The sequence below is a fragment of the Molothrus aeneus genome, chromosome 18 (genome assembly GCF_037042795.1).
Source record: "Molothrus aeneus isolate 106 chromosome 18, BPBGC_Maene_1.0, whole genome shotgun sequence".
Taxonomy (NCBI): domain Eukaryota; kingdom Metazoa; phylum Chordata; class Aves; order Passeriformes; family Icteridae; genus Molothrus; species Molothrus aeneus.
The window spans coordinates 3,403,573-3,424,663 of NC_089663.1; the positions used below are offsets into that span (position 1 = coordinate 3,403,573).

At 45.3% G+C, this 21,091-nt stretch overlaps 1 protein-coding gene and 1 long non-coding RNA gene across 3 annotated transcripts; one reads left to right on the forward strand and one right to left on the reverse strand.

Moving 5' to 3' along the window:
- Positions 1 to 423: 423 nt before the first annotated feature.
- Positions 424 to 13,867, reverse strand: HNF1A (HNF1 homeobox A). Of its 2 annotated transcripts, XM_066562243.1 has the most exons (10): positions 13,542 to 13,867; positions 6,747 to 6,946; positions 6,453 to 6,639; positions 5,916 to 6,154; positions 5,009 to 5,166; positions 3,355 to 3,556; positions 1,942 to 2,133; positions 1,557 to 1,678; positions 1,133 to 1,274; positions 424 to 551 (listed from the first exon to the last, which is right to left on the reverse strand). In XM_066562243.1, the coding sequence occupies exons 1-10, from the start codon at positions 13,865 to 13,867 to the stop codon at positions 424 to 426; spliced, it is 1,896 nt and encodes a 631-aa protein (XP_066418340.1). The 2 variants fall into 2 exon arrangements, with proteins under 2 accessions (XP_066418340.1, XP_066418342.1); XM_066562245.1 differs by lacking the exon at positions 1,942 to 2,133.
- On the forward strand, positions 9,756 to 15,728 carry LOC136564347 (uncharacterized). The gene is made up of 2 exons (XR_010784706.1): positions 9,756 to 9,968; positions 15,478 to 15,728. It is a non-coding gene; the product is annotated as an uncharacterized lncRNA (long non-coding RNA).
- Positions 15,729 to 21,091: the final 5,363 nt, after the last annotated feature.

Genomic DNA, 21,091 nt, shown 5'->3' on the forward strand with positions numbered 1-21,091 from the left:
CAGCAAAGGAGGAGAGTGTTTAAAGGTTGTGTCCCATCTTTGGCAGCCCAGCCTTGCTCTTTCCCACGTGATTTAGTCTGGTGCTGACAGGTTCATACAGCCCAGCTTGGTGTAAGCTGTGTGAATTAAAGTCCCATCCACATCCTGGCACTGTTGGGATTCCTTTTTGGGCAGCCACAAAAGGATGTCTGGCCATTCTGAGCTGGCTGCTAGGGTTAAGGTTTGCTGGGGCTTTTTTGTGGGGTGGCAGTGGATTTCAGCAGTGCCAGCATCATCTTTCCATGTTTTCAGTCTTGAGCCTGAGACTTTTTCTCTCCTGGAGGCAGCTGAGCAGGGGTTTGTGTGAGGCTGTGGTGGCAAACAGGGCTGGAGTTGCACCTGGCAGGTTGGTTGTGGCAGTCACTCAGGGGCTGCTGGTGGTGGTTACTGGGTGGAAGATGCCATCTGTGTGGAGATGAAGGTCTCAATGACGTTGTGAGTGGATGGCAGCAGCTGGCTGTGGCTGTTGGTGGAGTCAGAGCTTTGGTAGAGCACCAGGCTGCTGGAGGACACTGCCAAAGGTACAGGCAGAAGTCAATGGCAGATTCTCACCAGTCCCCTTATTGCACGTACACCCCATTTGCAGCATGGCTGTGCTCTCCTGGCTTAGGGGCATAACTGCTTTTCTCTGTGTGTTTTGGGTGCTGCTAAATACCTGGCTTGGGTCCACAGCCAGCCTGAAAACATTGAGGGCAGCAATCTCCAGAGAGGTCAGTTCTAAGGATTCTAGCTGATGTCCTAGTTCTCCTCTTAGAACTGGGAAGATCCAATTGGAGTCTTCATGAGGGAGACTTGGGCTTCTCAGCCCTGAGAACTGCCCACAGGACTGGGTACTCATTGGCACTGATTTTTGTTGATATTTTTAGAGGTATTTGCCTTTCTGAAAGGGCCAATTTCCACAGTCTGGCATTACACAGACTCTGCTCTGAATCTTTTCTTTGTATTGACTTTTCAAACCCCTCAGGACACTGGCAGAGCCAATTTAAGGAATTGAGAGCCCCAATTACCATTTTCTAACTGGATTTTACAGTATTGGCAAGAAAAACTAGGCAATGCATGGCTTAAGAGCCACAATAGTGGCTGCTGCTCTTACCAGCAGGGCTCGAGGTGAGGCGAGGGCCTGGCTGAAGGTGCTGGATTGTTGAGTCTTGGTTCTGTAGATGGATTGTTGGTGCCTGTGACACTGGTGTGTGCATCCCAGACTCGGTGTGGGTCTCTGAGTCAGGTGTGAATGCCTGGAGAAAAGAGAGTTAATAGTGACTTCTACATCCTTCTTAGAGCTGTGAGAGAAGCACTGAGCAGGTTCTGGGGAGGTGAAATCCTCCTGGATGATGCAGTGAAGAACTTGCTCTGGTGCCTCCAGCACTGCAGCTGGTCCCAGCAGGGCCAGGAGATGAGAAAGATGCTTCTGCTGGGATGGCACAGGCACACCCAAAAGCTCTTTGACATGCAAGGAGCTGCCTGCAGGCTGGTGCAGCTCTCAGGAGGGGGAACAAAGGCTAAAGAAAGGCTGTTACCTGTTTAGTTGGTGTCAGGTTGGTCAGGGCACTGAGATTGGCTGTGTCTGTTATCACCATGGTTTGTGGTAAGAGGCCTGCATGTGTGTATTGAGTCACTTCAGATTTGGGGCCATAGAGAGCTGTACATGAAAGAAAACAACATCATGTGGGTGCTGGAGCTTTGGCTGAGCTGTTCTCCTCATGCAGTGGGACCTGCTGTCTGTCTTCAAAATGCTGGGGGTGGAGGGACAGGGAGATAAATGCAATAGAAAAATAATTTCATAATTAGAGCAACAATAACAGGAGGAAAACAGAGTGCTGTAAGCCCAAGGACCCAGCAAATGCACTCAAGGAACAGTGTCTTTATTTTTGTTTACTTAAGCAAATGAGTTTATGTTCTTACCGTGAGGGTTCTGTATCTGAGCCATGGTAGCCATGAAGGGGCTCTGGTTGATGTGGCTCTGGACCTGCTGCATGAGGGGCTGCTGGTAGGATGGGTGCAGTTGCTGGGAGAACTGAACAGGCTGCAGGGTAGTGAGGCTGCTCCCCATGCTGTTTATTACAGGAACACTCTGGGGCTGGGTTGAGGCCAGGCCTGGAAAACAAGGACTGATGCCAGTGGTGTCCACCCTGCAGGAGGAGTGGGGCTGCTCTGCAATGGGGGCATCTCAAACAGCCTTTGGGGCAGCCTGTCACTGCAGGGTGGTTTTAGGTCCCGCTTTTCAGGTGTTCCCTTGGTTGTCTGTGATTAAGGATAGATTTCATGCCTGTGAGAGAGAAGTGTAAATGTCCAAAAACTGCATCACCCCACCTCTGGTTTCCAGTGTTTATTCCTGTCTACGTTCTTTGTACCAGAAAAGTTTCTTTTCCAGTTTAGTGATCACCAGGGAGGCCTTGCTCAAAAATAAATTCAGAGCATCACCTCAGTGCCCAGTTAATTTACTCTTTTTATTTTATGAAACTCTTGGCAACACAGACAGCTAGGCTGTAGCTGTCCAGCCACATGGAATGGAGTTTTAACTCTTTTTGCCAGGGCTGCCAAATTAAGGAATTTGAGCCAGTGAGAGAGGTAGAAGGTTTCACATATTGCTGCCCATTTCCCACAACTGTCCAGACCCTGTAAATCAGCAGGTCTCTCCTGCACTCCAGTTTTTGGGTTTTTTTTTTTTGTTTGCACAGAATTCAAATCCATATCACAATCTTGGGAAGAAATGGAAATTAGTTCACAGCTGTCACCATGGAACAAAACAAGGCCTCTTTCTTCCTTGGAAGAAAATGTAAGATAAAAGTATACACTTTAATTTCCTTTCCTCTAATGAGATGCACTTTGGCAGTAGACTAGTCTTGGAATGAAAAGAAATCTCATAAAAGTCCAGAAAAGCTGTCAAAGTGAAAAATATAAAAAAATTGTAATTACTGCTGTGGATTCCAAAGGCATATGCTGCTCTTTGCAGGAAGTGGTGGAACAGGATGTTTTGTCTTTCAAGCACTATGAACATGCTTTAATTTCCATCATTTTAAGGAAGTATTATATTTATATTTGGAAAGATGAAGAGTAGCAAACCAAAACATTGGCATAGGAATAGATTACTCTTAAAACATGGCTTTTGTGTGTAACTTAATTCTACCATGAACGAGGAACATCTGTCCTGAATCCGCTGGTACTCGCCAACAGTGCTGCTGATCTTAGGTGACAATTTCCTCAGGTCTGTATCACTGCCAGCTTAGTGCTAAGGCTTTGAACATGAGGCAGGTGATTGTGACAAGGAGAGGCAGCTGTGGCTGCAGGAAGCAGAGCCCTGCAGCCTCCACTCACCGATCACCAGCGTGGAGGCTCCGGTGTTGGTGAAGGCGGGCGCCAGGGACGGCGTCTCGCCCGCCCCGATGGCCATCACCCCCGGCAGGGAGGCCATGATCAGGTTCTGGGTCTGCTGGCTCAGCGTGTGTGGGCTCTGCTCCAGGCTGTGCAGGGCAGTCAGGGTGCTGACAGGAGGGAGAGTTCCTCCAGGAGCTGATACCTGTGGGAAAGGAGAACCCTGAACGTGCCACCTGCAGCAGGTGAGTCCCAAAGCTGACAAACTCCTTTCTTCCTGCTCCTCCCCCTGCTAACTGCAAGGGCTTCACATATCCTTGTCTGCAGTCCCTGTGTGCTCATCATTAACTAGCACAGGTCAGCTGTTGACATACTAAGAGTAAATCCCTGCTGGTTTAGTTCTTTCACATTTAAGAAATTGTAAGAATGAGATTAAGCCCATTGTGTTCTCTATAGGGATAGATCATCTTCTTTTTCATAGTTGAGGGCAGAAGGAGAAGCTCAGAGAAATTAAGAGGCTCAGGTAACTTCACATGGTAATTCTAGTAGGAGAATTCTAGCAGGAGTTCCTCTTTCCCTTGGGGACCTGTAGTCATAGTATTATGGAAGAGCAAAAAAGCATTCTAGTGATTTGGCTGATAGTTAAATGCCTTATATTACACTTCTTTTCTCTCTCCTCAGACAAAAAGCTCTAAGGAATCTTTAGTAAGAATAAGCACCAAGAGGTTAAACAGTGGGACAAACCACCTTGATATCAGTTTTAGAACACAGACATAGAAGATTTTCAGGACCTCGTGAAAGACTTAATTCTTCAGCAAGAGACCAGAAAGCCAGCAAAGTGAGTGACTGATGAGATTTAAATCATAGTTATTTTTAGCAACCTTAACTTTGCCTCCAGCCAGCCTGAGCTAATGCAAACTTCTGCTGTTTCCCTGAAAACAAGGGAAGATGTGCAGACTGAGAATGATCAGTCATGTAGTTCTGATGCTTCTTTGTTAATGATGTGGGAAAAGGTCTGGTCAGATCTCAAAGGGAAATTGGCTTTGAGGAGGCAATCTAATTATCCAGTACATGTCTGCATCCAGGCTGTTGGGCTCCATTTTTACAGGTAAGCTAGATGTAAGGATGGATCTGTGTTCTGGTAATCCCACTGGTCTGACCAACTCTTGGGATGGGTAGAGTCCAAATAAGAGCTAGAGATGGGATAAGAATCTCTCTGTGGGAAGGAGGAGAGAATAGGGTTTCCTGGGAAGAAGAAAGTCTTGTCATGCCTTGAGTGCTGTGTTTCCAGAACAGACTGTTTTAATTACTCATCAGGAAATGTCTTCTTGCTCTCATGCTCTAATACCTGCCCTCACCACAGTCTAGAGGGCACATATTGGTCTGACATGGTCAGTGCAGAGTGACTCTAATATATCATATTACTACATAACAGATTATGTTACAATATGTTACATATGACTATGTAGCATAAGAAGGTGGGTTTAATAACATTCTACAAAAAATACCCATGAAAAGTTCCTATTATATTATTATATTATAATTATAATATAATTATATTATTTATAATTATATATAATAATATATGCCATATTCTAACCACAGGCAGATGGCCTGACATGTCCCAGTCAGCAGAACAGCAGTGTCCATCACTTACCAGTTTAGTGTCTGTGCTCAGCAGGTTCTGGCTGGGCTCCAGGCCAGGGGGAGACACCTGATGCAGGATGGTTTGGGTGGTCACCATGGAGCTGTTCCCGTGGTGGTTGCTGCTGGAGGACTCTGCCTCACTGGCTGGCTGCTGGTTGTACCTCACTCCTGCATCACAACAGGAGGGAAACTGCTTGTCACAAGTGAGAAACTGAGAAACTTAGGCAGGCACTAAATTCAGTTTCCTCTGCAGGCACTCGCCACCAGATATTTGGGCAGGTACTTAATGGTCAGTAGGGGAACCAGAAGAACCAGGAGAACACCCTGCCCTGACTTTCCCCTGTAATTGGTGTAACTGCTTCCTCAAACACTGACGGGCTGTGAGAGCCAGGGAGCAGGAAACCACCCCTCTGGATGTGGCTGAAGAGAGGAGTCTTGGTGAGATCATCTCTTCCTAGAGTAAGAATAACCCCCAGCTCTGGCCCATGAAGCTGTGCTCTTTCTGGATGGAGAATGACTTTTCCTCATGCCTAAAAACTGTCACAGGGTCTGATGGGGCTGGCATTGAAAGGAGTAAGGGGCACACATGACTGGAAGGGCATGGAACTGACTTCTGATAGGCAGTGATGGCTCCTGGAACACAAAGTTTGGGGTTGATGCCTGCTAGCTGGGAGGCCTCACAGTAAGTGAGAAGCTTTAGCTGTGGGTTTTGTTACTGAATTTTATCTCCCTTGGCATTCTAGCCACTCTCCTCACCCAGAAACATGGTCTCTTTGTCACCTTTGCTCTTCCCCTGTAGCAAATCTGCTTTTTCTATCTGTAGATTCATTTCCTAAAGGGCTGGACTTGGGAGACAGTTTGGGTGGCTGAGTTTGGGGAGGTTCAGCTCTCGCAGATCTCCCTCTGGTTGTTCTTACCGTGAACTTTGCCGGGTGAGAGCGCAGGCGGTGGCTGGAGGGAGGCGGAGCTGTGGGGAGTGAGAGGCGGCGCCGGGGCGGGCTGCGGGCCGCTGAAGGTGTCCATGGCCAGCTTGTGCCGGAAAGCCTCCTCCTTCCTGCGGTTGGCAAACCAGTTGTAAACTCTGACCTCTGTCACCAGGTTTGAGCCCAGTCCCTGGGCTTGAGATGGGGAAACACCTCTCTGAATACACTCTGCCCTGTTGGGAAAAGCACAAGAAGAGCCTTGCTGAGCTGGGCTTATTCAAAGACACAAAGTGCACAGCTCCCAAGTGGCTGTGGTCTGGCACGCTGTGTGGAAGGGTCCTGCAAGACTGAGGCATTCCTTGTGCTCTGTGGACAAGGAATGATCACTTACGGCATTTAATTTAAGCATGGCTGGTGTCAGTGGTGCCACTCGGTGCTGTACCTTTGCCCTGCCTCCCAGCGGCACCAGCAAACACCAGGAATGCGGAGGGACCCTGCTCCTCTTCCTCAAAGACACACACCCACCCTTACCTGTTGCACTCTTCCACCAGTGCCTCCCTCTCTTCTTTGCTGGGGTTTTTCTGCCTCTCATAGGCTTGGAACAGGATCTGTTGTGAGGCAGGACCCCACTTAAAGCGGTTTCTCCTTCCCTTCTTGGTGGGCAGGTCATCTCCCATGGGCTCATCTGTCAGGATGCCCTGGCCAGCATGTGTGAATTCTGCAAGCACAAAGGGCCAGGAAATTTTTTCCTTGGAAACAATAAGGAGTAAGGACAAGCAGAAGCCTTTATGGCACTGAGACAGGAGCAGTTGTTGCCATACTCACGCTGGGCCACCTCTCGCTGCTTCCGGACGTACCAGGTGTACAGGGCTGCTCGTTTCTGGGTCTTCATGGGAGTGCCCTTGTTGAGGTGTTGGGAGAGGTGGGATTGGTTCAGACCTGTGGTGTCCACCACCTCACGCTGAGGGATGTTGTGCTGCTGGAGGTAAGACTTCACCATCTTTGCTACTCGCCAGGGATCCTCTCTGGAAGGAGCACAAGGCATTTCTCAGGGGAGAGAGATCAAACACCTGCTCTCAGCAGACCTGGGTTTCAAGGAAGTGCAGCAGTAGCTCCTGAGTGGCACTTGTCAGTCATCACCATCATGTTTGGTGAGGCCAGAGTGCTCATTGCCTGCAGGGCAGAAAGCTGTTCCTCAGTGTGCTGCCTTGCTCAGTTCTGATTCTGTATGCAGGGTAAAACTGCATGACATTGGAGATAAAGTGCAAAAGATGCAGCAGTGGCTTCCTTTGAAGTTCTGTCTGTACACACTTAGGTCTGCCCTTAGGAGGAGACTCTCCTTACCAGGGGAATTTCCAATACACAGAGGCAACCTCTCTCTTCCCTTTCCCTACATTACTTTTCTTCTCTATCCCCCTCTCATTAAAGCAGATGGGGCAGATGTACTGAGTTTTCCAAGACAGATTGATTGTGATACTAGACTGAACTTGACTCATGCCCTGATTCTGGTCCAGGTTGGGTTGCCTTGCAATGATTCAGCCAATGGAAACAGGCTGTCATTATACTGTGGCATGACAGCTCTGTATGCATATATATGACAAATCATCCAGAATTATGTTCTTACACATCTGCTACGTGTTACTCAAACACATTGGTTCACACCTAGGTCTACTCAGAGCTTCTAAATGCAATATGGAATTACTAATTCCTCCTATTGCTGCCCTCCTTTGGGTAACAGCTGAAGGAATAGAACTATTTGAGACCTGCAGACAAAATTTCAGGAACAGTGTGGGATTTTATAATTGATGTGATCCTCTGGGTTTTATTATATCCAGTCAGAATATCCATTAAGGTTCTTGAGGAAAATAGAGAAAACACGACTGTGACTTTATGTGTATTGATTTCCCCCCAGCTGAAAGTCACAGTAGAAATAAAGATGTGAAACTCATCAGTCTAAATCCAAGCAGTGCCAGAGCACCTCTGCAGAACAGCTCCTGGCTCGCTTTGAACAGGAGCATCCTTCTGTGCCTTCTGTGTGAAATGTCTGCAGGAAATGGCTTGCAGTGCTGTAGGAAGACACTGGTGTCATATTCAACACCAGCATTAAAGGAGCAGTGGGGAGAAAAAAAGGTGCCTGGGATGGTGCAGAAACTGTCACAAGAGCACACATGTCTGAGCCAGAGGCACCAACTGTGCTGTTCATGGCTTTGTTGACTCAGGAGGTTGCTGGAGGCTGCACAGTGATAAGGAGGACAAAGTCCACACCTGTTCTCTCAGTACAAACACCCTTATCTCTGTTCCCCTGCAGCCCCTCTCCCAGGGGCTGCCTAGTCCAAGGAGCAAGCTCCACAGCAGTTAAAGTGTGACACAAATGGTGTCAGTTACAGCTTTTTGAAAACCTGCTTAAAATAGAACATTTGCTTCTCTTTTACATTGGAGCACTTGCCATAGAGGCTTCTGATTTTTAGCATCTTCGCTTAACTATCTTTGTCTTTCAAAAACCACAAACTGAGCTGAATTTAAGAAAGCTTTTCTTTCCTCATGGTTGTTTTTGTTTGTTTCTTTCTTTTATTTTCCCCTCCTGCTGCCTAAGCCAGTCTCCTGCCTTTGTACTTGTGATGGTCTGGCCAGCACCTGCACCCTGTGTTCATTGTCCAAGTCCCTGTATAGAGGAGAAAAGCCTCTGACTGGGGAGCTGACCTCTTTGATTTGAGTTCTGGCTCAGATGGGAAGAGGAAAGTCTGTGTGGCCACTCATAGAAGCCTCTGTTATGTGTTAGTTCCTTTCTGCACCCCAGTCAAGTCAGTTTTGTCTCCCCTGTTGAGATCCTCATTTTGTGGCAGGAATAAACCAGTAAGTTCTGTGAGTCTCTTCTCACAGTGGTTAAAGACTTGTGGGTTTTGTCTTCTTTTAACTCAGCAGGGAGCTTTGTCATGCAAAATAGTGCAGGGAATCTTAGTTCAGTGTGATTTCCTAGGACAGCTGCATGAAATCCTGGCTACTCTGTACATTGTCAAAGGCCAGTCTGCAAAACCAAAGCAGCAAGTGCTTTAGGCCCAAGGCTACACCACAGTCCAAGTGATGACAGTCTGGCCAGCTGAGCCCTTGCTCAGATACACAGTTCCACCTGCAGAGCCTCCATCACAGGCTAGGACATCAGAAGTTGAAACCTCTTCTCTTTCACTGGCTATAAGAATATCATTGACTGTCAGAGGGGAGGATTTCACTCTAAACTGAGTTCTCTGCTTGTTTTACAGCCAAATCTCAATTGTTTCAGTGAGTCAGAACTGCACAAATAGGTTTGCCTTGCTCAAGCTCTCCTTCCCTATCTCCAAGACTGTTTTCTGCCTTCTAGTTTCCCCTTCTGCTCAGATGCAAGCTGTCTCCCCAAGGTCTCGTTCTCCAGGGTAATCTCTCTCCTGGTTGGTCTCACACTGGTAGCTTTTACTTCCTTCTTCTGAAGTCTTGTTCTCCTGCTCTCACTTGCTTATTGCCATGTGAACATAGCCCTTCTCCATGGCTCATCCCCACCACAGGGGCCAGGGTCCTCACTCCATGTCAGCTTCCCATTTTCTTAGTTCTGAGGTCACTTTTTTAAGGGCGTTTTCACCTCCCTTTTGTTACCTGAACAATAAGTAACCCAGGTAGTTAGTTATAAACTCAAAGGGAACAAGAGGCTGGTTGATAATTTATAGCAACATCTCAAATTTAAATGGAAAGTAAATATCAAGTTGTTAGCATTAAAGAAAACCCATTCCAGAGAGCTGGAGATGTAACATTCAGGGGACCTTCTCCCTCCTTCACTCTTCCTGACTTTTTATTTTTCCTTTGTTCTTTTCTTTCTTCTTCTCCTCCTCCTTCACTCTCTCTTCCCTTCTTTCCTGTTCTGATTCTCAGGTGGGAGAAGCCTTCATTTCCCTGAGGTGGGTTCTGAATTGCTGCTTTGGACCAGACCCTGCTCAAGCAGAGGTTCAGAGCTGTGAAGTGCTCAGGACCATCCCCGGCCCTTTCCTCTGGAGCTGCTGCACATCTCAGTGCAGAGGGAAGGTAAGACCATCCATGCTGGCAGTGTTCCTTTCTGTTGAACTTGGCCTGGTTTGCCTCATCTTGGTTTATATGTGGAAATGAAAGGGGTGTGGCAGCTTCATCTCCAGATTCCCCAACTAGAGCTGTTCTAAGCAGGGGGAATGACTGGACCTTTGTCATGATATATCTTTGTTTTCTTTTTTCCTCCTGGAAAGCATGCTTTTATCCCTGCCTCCAGGGGAAATCTGTTGCTTATCTCAATTTCTCTCTTTCCTAGTGGAATTTCAGCCCTTGCCCTACAGGTGGATTGTCACTCTACCTCTCTTCATTTGCTTTACCTGCAGTAGTATGGTCCTTTCCCCCAAGGTAGCCTCCTTCTTGCCTTATATTCTGGGATTATCTGGGAGTTTCTCCTCACAGCTCTACCTCCCTACTGAGTCATTTATTTCTTATCATAGATGCAATTTGTTTTGTGTGTGGATTGATATGGAAAGAATGTTTTTATTCAAACTGTAAATCTACAGGAGATCAGTGAGACATATGAAAGGACAAAATGAAATTATGTTAATTCCCCACTAGAGAAACCTTTATCTGAACGGCTTTTAGCATGTTTTCTCTGTAGGGACAAAATCTAATCAACACCCATGGGTGCACCCAGTCCTGTGGGTGTATCTTCTCTGTTCTACTCAGCTTTGAGCAGAGTTTTTCAAACTGGTTTCAGTTTCAGTGGTCCTGTGGAGACATAGTTGGTCTCTTGGTGCTGTCAATTTTTTCTCTTTCCAGCTCCTGGAAAGCCTAATAATGGACACTTTTCCTGATTCTACTCTATAAAGCAATAGCTTTATGAGCAGTGGCTGCAGTTAGCACAAAGACTTTCCTGTATCAGCAATAGCTGCCCACAAGTCAATCTCTCTGTTAAAATTTGGTCTGCAGACCAGGAGTTCTTAATAATGCCCAAAGAAGCTTCTGTCTAAAGGGAGAATTGCCTCCATCTGGTTTCTGCATTTGAAACCCTTGTGTAGATGGTGAAATAGTTTTGCAAGCAGTGACCTTTTGCAGGGAATCCCTGGGCATGGAGATTCTTGCCTGCCTTTCTTTTGTCTACTGCTGGAAGTAATTTCTACCACATACTGTTCTGCCCTGCTTTCTAATACATACAGTACTATTTTAAGGACATTACTTTAAGGCATCTATTAATGGAAAGTTTTGATCTTAAAACCAAAAAAAGTTTATTAGTAGGTAAGAACTTCTTAGGTATTATCAACCCCTGCTACTGGTTCAGATGCTTTGAACAGATTTTTAGACACTCTGTTGATTTGATGAGAAATGTGGAACATGTCAATGCAGGCTTCCTACTCTTTTCATTTTAACTTGATTAATTTTGATCTATTATAGACCTCCACTTGTAATCTTTTTTCTGAAACTGAGGCTTCTGGTGCCTTTATATTGTCATCAACAGCAGAAGTGAATTGCTCTATCCTGTAGTGGGGGAGATTGATGACAGAGATCTCTGATGTTTCAGAGTAAAGCCTTTGTAATTAAGAGCCAGTGTGAGGCTTAGGAGATCCCTGTCCTTGCCCAGTCTCCTCTGTGCTGTCTCAGGGGTTTAGGTAGGTCCTAGAATTTGTCTGTACCTCAGTTTCCATTTGTGAAATGGAAATGCTGCTCAGCACACTGACTGTCAGAAAGTGTTAATGTCACAGCTTTGGAAGAGAGGTAAGACTTGTGGTGAGGCTGGTAAGCACAGGGAAGACTGGCACCAAGATCCTAGAAAGACAGGGAGGATGAGAAGCCAGAAGTGGTTCTGAAGTGAGGGTGACAGGAAGGAATTGCCTCCATCCTATTCTTAGACCACAGCAGATGTCACTTCAGTCCTGCTTCACCCACTTATTAGAGAAAAAGGGACAAAGCCAGGGAGTCTTCCTCAACCTCCATGGCTTTCTTTCTGGAGAGATACTTGACAAACCATCAAAAGTTAATGATCAAATAGCTTATCAGGGAATTTTCATCTATAAATTTATAAGACAAAAGAGAAATAATAAAGCCATTGGATAATTAGTAACTAGCCAGGGCCCGCCCGGTGCCACTGGGCTCAAACTGCCCCAAGACCTGTACGCAGACTCAGGAGGATGAGAAGGAGACAAGGATGGGGGGAAGAAAAAGAGTGGGAGGCAGAGAGAGAATCAGCCAAGGAGACAACAAAATGGGAGGAATGGCAGCAGAAACAATAGTGAGGAGAGAAGGGAAATAGGTAAAAAGAATCTGAAAGATGTAAAGGAAGTAGAGAAAACTTAAAGATGTGGAAGAGCTGGAAGTGCAGAAGAAATGGGACATACTGGGCCAGGAAGAAGACAGAATTAATGGGAATTTTTTTCCACACAGGTAAGAGCTGATTCAGTGAATTTTCCTCTCATGGGTTCTGCAGAATCATCAACTCTCAGTCTGCCAGGGAGCTTTCTTTTAAGTATTTACAGGGAATGCTAACTCTTGTCATGCTCTTTTCTTAGCTCTGGCCTTTTGTGGTGGGATTTGATGTTTGCTTCTGCTATTACATTTTCAGTTGTTCCCTTTGCACGTGAAAGAGACTGATCAGAACGCCTGAGAAATTCCCTAGCTGGATTTTTACTGAAGATTTTAGGTGTTGCCGCACCTCTGTCTTCTATCAGCTTGTCATTTCAAAATAGCCTTAAAACAGTCAGGAGTCTGTTGTGATGGATGGGAGGATGGGCCTGATCCTTGCTTGGACAAACCTCTTGGATCTCCCATGGGGATTGTATGCCAGTAAGAATCCCAAATGGGAAACTGAGTGAATGCTTATCTGAGTCTGTTGAGAGGCTTATTGGTTCAGGGAACTTCCCCTGTCTTTTGATCTCAAAAATCCTTGTATGCAAAGGCAAATTTGTGTGGCAGCAAACCCAGACACTGCTGCTGTGTGTGTTCTTTGTAACTGTGACGGACAGTGGATGGTAGAAGCAGAGAGTTCTGTCCAGGTTTAACCTCTGCATATGTTTTGTGTGTGCTTTTTACAAGAAAAATCCCCACCAAAGTCAGGGGACTTCACACTCAGAACAACAAGGACAAGGTCTCTTGATTGGCTTTGGCCAATAATCTATAGCAAACCCCAGTGAAATTAACACTATAATTCTCCTTAAATCCAGCAGGGAAACATTACAACTTCACTGTATCATTTATACAAATATAGCACCAGCTCAGAGTGACCAGGTTGTTTTTTTTTTTCTTCCTGATGACTGAAATTGTGAACTGTATTAAAAATTTTAATCCTAAACCCTAACATTCGGTCAAAGAGATGAGAGCTATACAGGCCTTGAACTATTCTGAAGCCTGATGCTATAGGCATGTCAAATATGTAATCAGGCTCCATAGCTTCCTTAATGCATTTTAAGCAAGATGAAAGGAAAATCTGAACATTTATATAGCATTTGGGGGCTGCTAGTCCTGGCATGGATGAAGACTGTCTCTGTGCAGCTAGATCAATTGTGAATACTAGGGACACTGAGGAGAAGGGGAAAGGAAAAGAGATTTAGAGGGAGAGTGCAAGAAAGCAGCAAAGAGGAGCAGTAAATCTGTCCTTACTGTAATAGTCTTTCCACCACAGCCTTCTGGTGAGCAGCCTCCTCAGGGCTCAAGTTTTCCAGCTCCTTCATTATTGGAGGGGTAAATTCCTCTCCGTCATCTGAGGTTTCATCTTCTGATGCCCTGGAGTCGCCCATTCCGTTGGGGATGTCGGGGCAGGGCTCCCCTTTCTCGCTCTGGAGGGCATTGATGGCGCGCTGGCTCTCGCTCTGCAGCCCGTAGGGCTCCGCTTCGCTCAGAGCCTTGATCAAGGTCTCCTTGGTCAGCCCCGACTCCAGCAGCGCTTCCAGCAGCTCCACTTGGAGATGAGTCAGCTTGGAGACCATGGTCTTCAGCCTGGTGTCTCTTGGCTTGGAATTTGGGGTTATCCTGCTTCCAGCTTCCCTACACCATGGTCCCGAGGTAACGCGCCCGACCGTCAGCAGAGTGGGCACAGCACAGCCTCCCGCCTTTACACCCCCCAAAAAAAACAAAATACAAAATTGAGCCACTTCAGACCCCCCACGACTGTCCTGAGCCAGTGCTGATAAAGGGACCCTTGGCTATCTGTTTACATTGGAGCAAATGTAAATTCTCCAAGGTTCATATTTATCTGTGTGCTTTAGCAAGTTACTGAACTTTGGACTTCAGCACTGCCGCAGCAGTTCACAAAGTGCAGAGGGAGAGAAGGCAGGGGGAGGGGGAAAGGGAGGGAAGCAGGAGAGAGAAGGAGAAGAAAATGAAGGGATAAAAAATCTGCAGCATGGAAAAGTGAGTATGGAAAGAACACTAGGAAGATGGGGATGGAGAAGCACAGCTTACTTCTGGCCCCATTTGTTTTGGAGAAGGAAGGAGGTGGCGAACCCAAAAGGAGGAGCTGTGCTGGGCTGCCCATGGTTCAGGACAAGGTGCTGCTGTTGGAATATCACAGAACCTGCTCAGAGCTCTGGCAGTGGTGAAGTACAGCCAGTGCCAGGCCCTGCCAAAGGCTTTGGGCTGAGAGAAAACCACACTGGCAGCTGCACTGGTCTTTGTGCATCCTCCAGCAGAGGGGCAGGCGACCACTGGCTTTATGTGAACCTTCCCAAACCTCACAGGGTATTCTGAAGCTCCAGCTGATTTCTGTGGCAGACCATGAAGACTTAAGTGGCTTTTTAATTTCTGGCTTTGGCTGCTGGGTATCTTGATGTGCAAATTCTAGTAGTACCTCCATTTTACCTTGCTATGTTATTGCTCAACTATGAGCAGGAGCAGTGTTCCCACATAATCTGGGGGATTGCAGGGCTTGCCTCTCTGAGCTTGTGATTCATGTGTTTGATAAAGGATAGCCCTGGGTGCTGGGTCATGCTCAAACCCCTACTCTATCATCAAATGCCCTACTGCTCCTGATGGAGCAAGCTTGTGGTTCCCCTTTATCATCTGCCTCCATCCCTTCCTGATACCAGCCCTGCTCTGAGGTTCTGCTCCCACCTGTTGGGTGATTTCCTAAAACAGGATCCTTGGCTTGGCTGGAACTGCTTAAAACAATTCTCCAGGAATCTTTTCGACTAAATTCTCTTTTCTGGTCTGAAATAATATGAATTAACATATCTACTTTGAGTGGCTAAATTAGGGAGTAACCTGATATGCACGTGTGGGCTCGATTGTCTCACACGAGTGACTCCTGGGAGGATGTAAAGCTGTTGTCTCAATGGAAGCTTGCCAGGGCAGCTGCGGGTGTCTATACACTCCCATCAGCCTGAGCTAAACAGAGCCTGCTATGGCTGTCCCCAGACTGGGCAGTGTCCCAAGACAATGTTGGAGAGGACCTTGGCTCCTGTTTTCCCTGGTGGGCACCGCTGGCCGAGCTCTCCGGGCTCCTGAGTCAGCAGCTGCGGGACAGAGTTCTGCAGAGGGACCCTCCTCCTCCAGGCACGGGCGGGACTGGGACTGTGGTAACTCTTGCCTTTTATTTCAGATCTGCTCCGTGCCCAGAGCACCACGTCCCCTCCCTGCAGGGCGTTAACAAAGCTCTAATGGATACTGACGACTTTGTGTGGCTAAAAACGATTGAGAATCCCGAGTCCATGTAAAAACATTTATTTGAAGAAATGTTCACGTGAACATTAATGTAAAGACAACTTCAGCTTCTAAAGATGTTTTTGGGGTCATACTCTTAATAAAAGTTGTGCTGGTTTTGCACCCATCACAAGAGTGTTTAAAGAATGGTGAGCATTTTTGGCATTGTACTCTCAGTGTGTTGATACAATTTCCATGCATTTTATTTGTTATTACATTTTTCTTTTATTCCCTCCCCTCAGGTAGACATGACAACATTAGTGGCTGATAACAGTAATTTTCAATTGTAATTACAGTATCCAACCATGACATACAGTTTCTGCATGATATGTCCTTATAATTCCAAGATTTTGCAAACAGACACAGCAGATTGTGGAGCTCTTGCAATATGTGACAGAGGAGATGCTGTCATTGTGTGTTACTGATTTCTGCCTCTCTTTGATATGGTGATCTCTTTTACATAAACCAAGGTGGAAAATATTACCACTGTTCTTATTAAAAGGATTGTCCATATTCTGTTGGTATATAAACCTACTGAATGTTTGAGGGGTGATGGGGAAGTTTAAACAAAGAACAGCAATATTTGTCAGTGGAAGCTGTAAAGAGAAGAAAGCATAACAACAAGTTATGTTTATATTATGTGGTTTCAAGGATTCCTTATGCACCCAGAAGTCCTGATGCTGCTGCTTCTGCTTGCCTTGAGGATCTTCAGCTGTAGAAGCTTTTTTTTTTTGAGACCAGTGACCTTTGAAGTCTATAAAACCAGAAATGCACATCTGTTTGTATGATAGGACCTCCCTGAATGCTACAACTGGATGCCATGTGGAGAATGCTTAACTGAACAAGGAAATATTTCAAATACTGAGGAGGAGGTAAATATTCTCTATCACTTTATCCTGAAGGAATTTTTCCTTGGTCTATTGGAACTGTCCATTTTAAACTATAGGAACCTGGGCAATTAGCAAAAAACCAAATGAACGTACCCACTTTCATCTTTCCATTCATTGGAACCTGCCAGGCTGTGCCAGTGATTAGCTCAGCCCCACTAAGTATTTCAGAGCCTCAGTGCAGGAAAACCAGCGAGCTTTTCAGTGTTTCTTAAGTGTTAGAAATGCCTAGTGGTCAGACTGAAAGGGATTCCTGCTGTGAATTAGCCAGCATCCCTATTTTATAGCCTGGCACTAAGGATTGCAATGTCATATTTCTCAGATTTTATTACAAGTGCACTTTTGAGGTGATGAGAGAATAGCAGAGGTCAAAGGTGGAAGCTAGATTATAGTTTTATTGGAGGAAGAGCTCAGTTGCAGAGTGCCATAATCAGACAATGTTCTCCTGCAGCTGAATTGTACTCAGGGATTGTGCCTTGAGGATGAATGTTTTAAATAAGGGGACTTGTGTTTCCTATATCCATTTTTATCTATTACCAGTGCTTACTCTATGCTGATTTTCCTTGTAACCATTTCCCAGGCCATGACTTGATTCTCAAGTCACTCTGATTAAAATGATCTTGGGCATTGTAACAGGGGAAACTTGAAGCTTGAAGACACCAAGAGATACCTGCTTGCTTTTCTCATGCTTGCAGTATTTGGTTTTGTATTAACTGTTCCAAAGTAATCTCCTCTAATAAAGTGAGTGAATTACTTAACACTGAAAACACTGCATGAAAGCATGAATGGGTACACAATAGGAACATTATTCTGATTTTGCATGTACTGGTCTGTATTCTGCTCATTGCACTACATAAGGGCAAACCCAGAGTAAGGGACAGCAGAGTCCTGTGAACCTCATGGAATGCAGAATAGACTCACAAACCCTCACTCCTGTATCAACACCATTTTTACCTCTGATTTAATGTATTGAATTATATCTGTTATGAAGTGTACATGATGAAAAACACAGTAATTTGCTGGTACAATGTGGATTGAAGGAGCATACAGAGAAGGAAAAAAAGCCTAAATATATTTATGATAAAAGTGCTACTAGAGGGAGCCCATATAATTCCCTGAATAGGGTGGTAAAATTGCCAATGGCAAATGAAACACAGAGAAATGGTTCTTTTAATAATTCTTTACCATTTTACTGTTCTTCCTGCTGGGACTGATAAATGCTTTACTGGCCTGGATGACATTAACATAATCCCCTCCTTGAAATGTGAGAGCTATTATGATAATTTTCACCCTTATTTCTGTTATTGGGGGGAAAAAAGCTACGTGAGTACCAAAACTGATTATTATTTGTGCATTGGGAGCTTAGTCCCAAAAGAAACACAGGAGTGTGAAAATCTGAGATAATTGTCATTTATACTTTGTTTTCACAGGGTTGGATTTCAGCTATTTGTGCAAACCCTGAGTATCTCAGTGGGGAAGGACTTGCTTGAACACGTTTTAATGTTTCCAATATATACACATTTAGGTTCTAATGTAGTAGTCTTTGGTGTAAATATGTGGTTATAATTGGAAAATGTGATTTTACTGAGAAGGAAGCTGGGTTTTTTCATCAGTGGGCTGGGTTGGATGCAGAGCTTGGAGTTGTGGTAAATCCATGGGGCAAATGGGTTTAAATTACAGACTTTCTCTACACATTCCTCTGCCTGTATGTGGAAACAGGACTGTGTCCTCCTTCCCAGTCATCTTCATTTTCTCCCTCCACTTATTCCCAGTTTCTACCATCAGGGTGAGGGTGGAGATCAGGAGCAGCCCTGAGCTGGGTTATGAAGGAGTTTCCCACTAGGTGGTAGTGAAGAGAATCGTGTCACACATGGTCACTGCACGTTGTAATTAGGTTTGTAAAGGGGAATCCCACAAGGATCTCACAAGCAAATAGCCTAGTGTAGCTCCCAGCTGTAGAGTCAGAAGTGCATCTCTTGATTTTTGGGTTTTTTCCTTCCTTCTCTGCTCCTGTCCATTTGTTCCTTCCTGAACAAAGCAGGGTTGACAACTCTACCTGTCATTTCCTTTCCTGAAGGGTGAAGTGTCTACATGAAGCTCCTCTGGTTCTTTCCACCTCCATTACAGCAGAATCAAGACATGGTTAGCTAAATGTCATCTGCTGACATTTAAACAATTTGGAGGTGAGGACTCTTTGTAGCCAGTACTTTCATCTGATTTTTCTCTACCATGCTTGTCTCTGGGAGCTGCCCTTCCAAATATAAAAATAATTTAAAAAAGGGTTTTGTTTGCTGCTAGTTCTGAAATACCTTGACAGGTCTAAGTAAAGCATCAGTCTACATCAAAGGTTCCAGGCAGAACAGGCACTCTGGGAGGACTTTGTAATGTCAGAGTAAACTGTCACTGAAATTCAGACTAAAGCTCTCTTGTAGGTCCAAAGAGAGACTGTACAAAAGATACACTGAGAAAATTATCTGAGGAATGCAAGCAGTGCTCCAGTTTGCAGGTGAGAGTAGATGCTGGGTCTGCAGGGAGGAATAAATTTCTCCTGTGAATTCATCCCACTGCTATCCTGTAATGATAGAGCAAGCTTGCAAAATCATTTAATAGTCTAGTCACAAAGCCTGAGATGCTGGAAAGAAATTATACTTTAATTGCTCATCAGCTATAAATCATTTGTGCCAAATTAATGTGCTGGAAATTTTGCAAGACTGAGAAACTGGAAGCTATTTCAATATGAACACAAAGCAGGGATATTGTTTCATAGATACCAATATCAGTTTTACATCCTTCTCAGCAAAAAGAAAATTAGGAAAGGCTCTTTAGTATCAAGACAAGGCTGAAAACTGATTTATCTTTCCCTGCATTGATTTAAAAGGACTGAGAAGTTATTTTTTCTTCTTACATTTACTCTGTTATCATCAATAAAAAGGGTAGCACCAACAGGCATTCCAGGCATTCAGGTTTGCACCACAGTAGAGTGAGGATTCCAAATTATTTATTTATTATCTAAGCATTTCTGCAGGTTTTTCTGCTGTGCTGAGGAGAACAAAAGCAGGGAACTTATCCATTGTGCAAATCCTACCCAAAGCCTGAGATTTTTGGTTTTTTAGACAGGGGATATGTGGATGTGGGAACACCTGAGTTTCCCCCCAAACAGAGTGGGCTGTGAGCCCTCTGTTCCAGCCCTGAGCATGACTCCCTTCCTCCTCCCTCCCTTCCCCTCTCACATCCACCAAAGCTCCCTGATCTCTCCCCGAGATGGGCACAGGGACTGTGCAAGCCGAGGGCAGAGATCAAACAGGGCAGGAAGTTTCTCCAGCTGGGAGGAAAGTTCAGCATTCCCCACCCTCTGATCCTTGCAGCACCCCCAGCTGCCAGGACTGAGCCCAGCAGGGATCTGTGACCCCACTGGGTACTTGGAGCATTTCCACCTCCCAGCTGATAAATCCGATTCTCCAGCAGATTTAGAAGTGGGTAAAGTGCTGATTATGTTGGGAGCTCTAAGGTCATTCCTGTCCACAAGGCCAAAGGGCTGGGGAAAACACTGAGCATTTGGATGCTGAAGTGACACAACCTGCATCACTTGTTTTGAAAGCATAAAGATATAGGGGAAGAAACCCTCAGAGTCCAGCACCATCTTAATAAAAGCCTTGTTTAACTGGAGCACAGGAGTCCCAGGCCTTCCCTCCATCAAGACCAGGTAAACCTGTCTTGCACATGCATCATCTTCCTGCTGCAGCTCCCCAAAATTTCAGGTTTCTTTGCAGTTTCCTCTGTATTGACTGATGAGCTGAGCTAGCAGGGATGAAGTGACCTGCCCAGGATTACACAGCAACTGGTGACACAACAAAGATGAACAGAGACATTCCTTACTTTTAATCCTCTGTCATGACCACACACCAGCCTAAGGTCTTCCCATTCGAGAGAATAAATGAGATGGACAAAATGAAAATATTTTATTCAATCCACTAATAGGAACAAACAAAAGTGTGGTTCCAAATTTCAGAGGCATCTGGCATCCCTGTAGATGCAATGAAAAATGTCCCAATGTCCCGTTATTTTTTGGAAGATTTAAACAAAATTCTATCGAGGCATAGAATTTCTTCATCCTTGTTTTTAAAACAAATACATTTTTTTACCAGCCCTGGGCATTTGTTCTTCTATTTATATTTGATGCAGTTACATCACCTCTAGCTGTATGTTCAAACTGGCTGTTTTCCCTCCCACACTGAAAGGGACAATGAGTGGGAATGCACAGCTGGACTGGAACAATTGATTCAAGCTCTGCAAAGCCGCACTTGCACAAAATTGCTGCAAGTGAACTCCCAGGAGGTAAATAAGGATTACTCACGTGAGCAAACCCAGCAAAAAGCACTGGTCCTGTATTTGGCAGAAACACAACGAAGGGCCGAGGGTTTGGCAGCAGACACCAGACCAATATCAACGCAGCAGTTTCTCCGCCTGAGACTCGCACAGGTTTAATATCAGGCTGGTGATAAAATGAAGCACGTGATTTTTATTTGGTCAAAGTATCTGGATTTTTATTTGGTTAAAGTATCTAGAATGTTATTTTCCTTCCCTAAAATAAACCACCAACATTTGAGCATTTGACCCTACGGATAT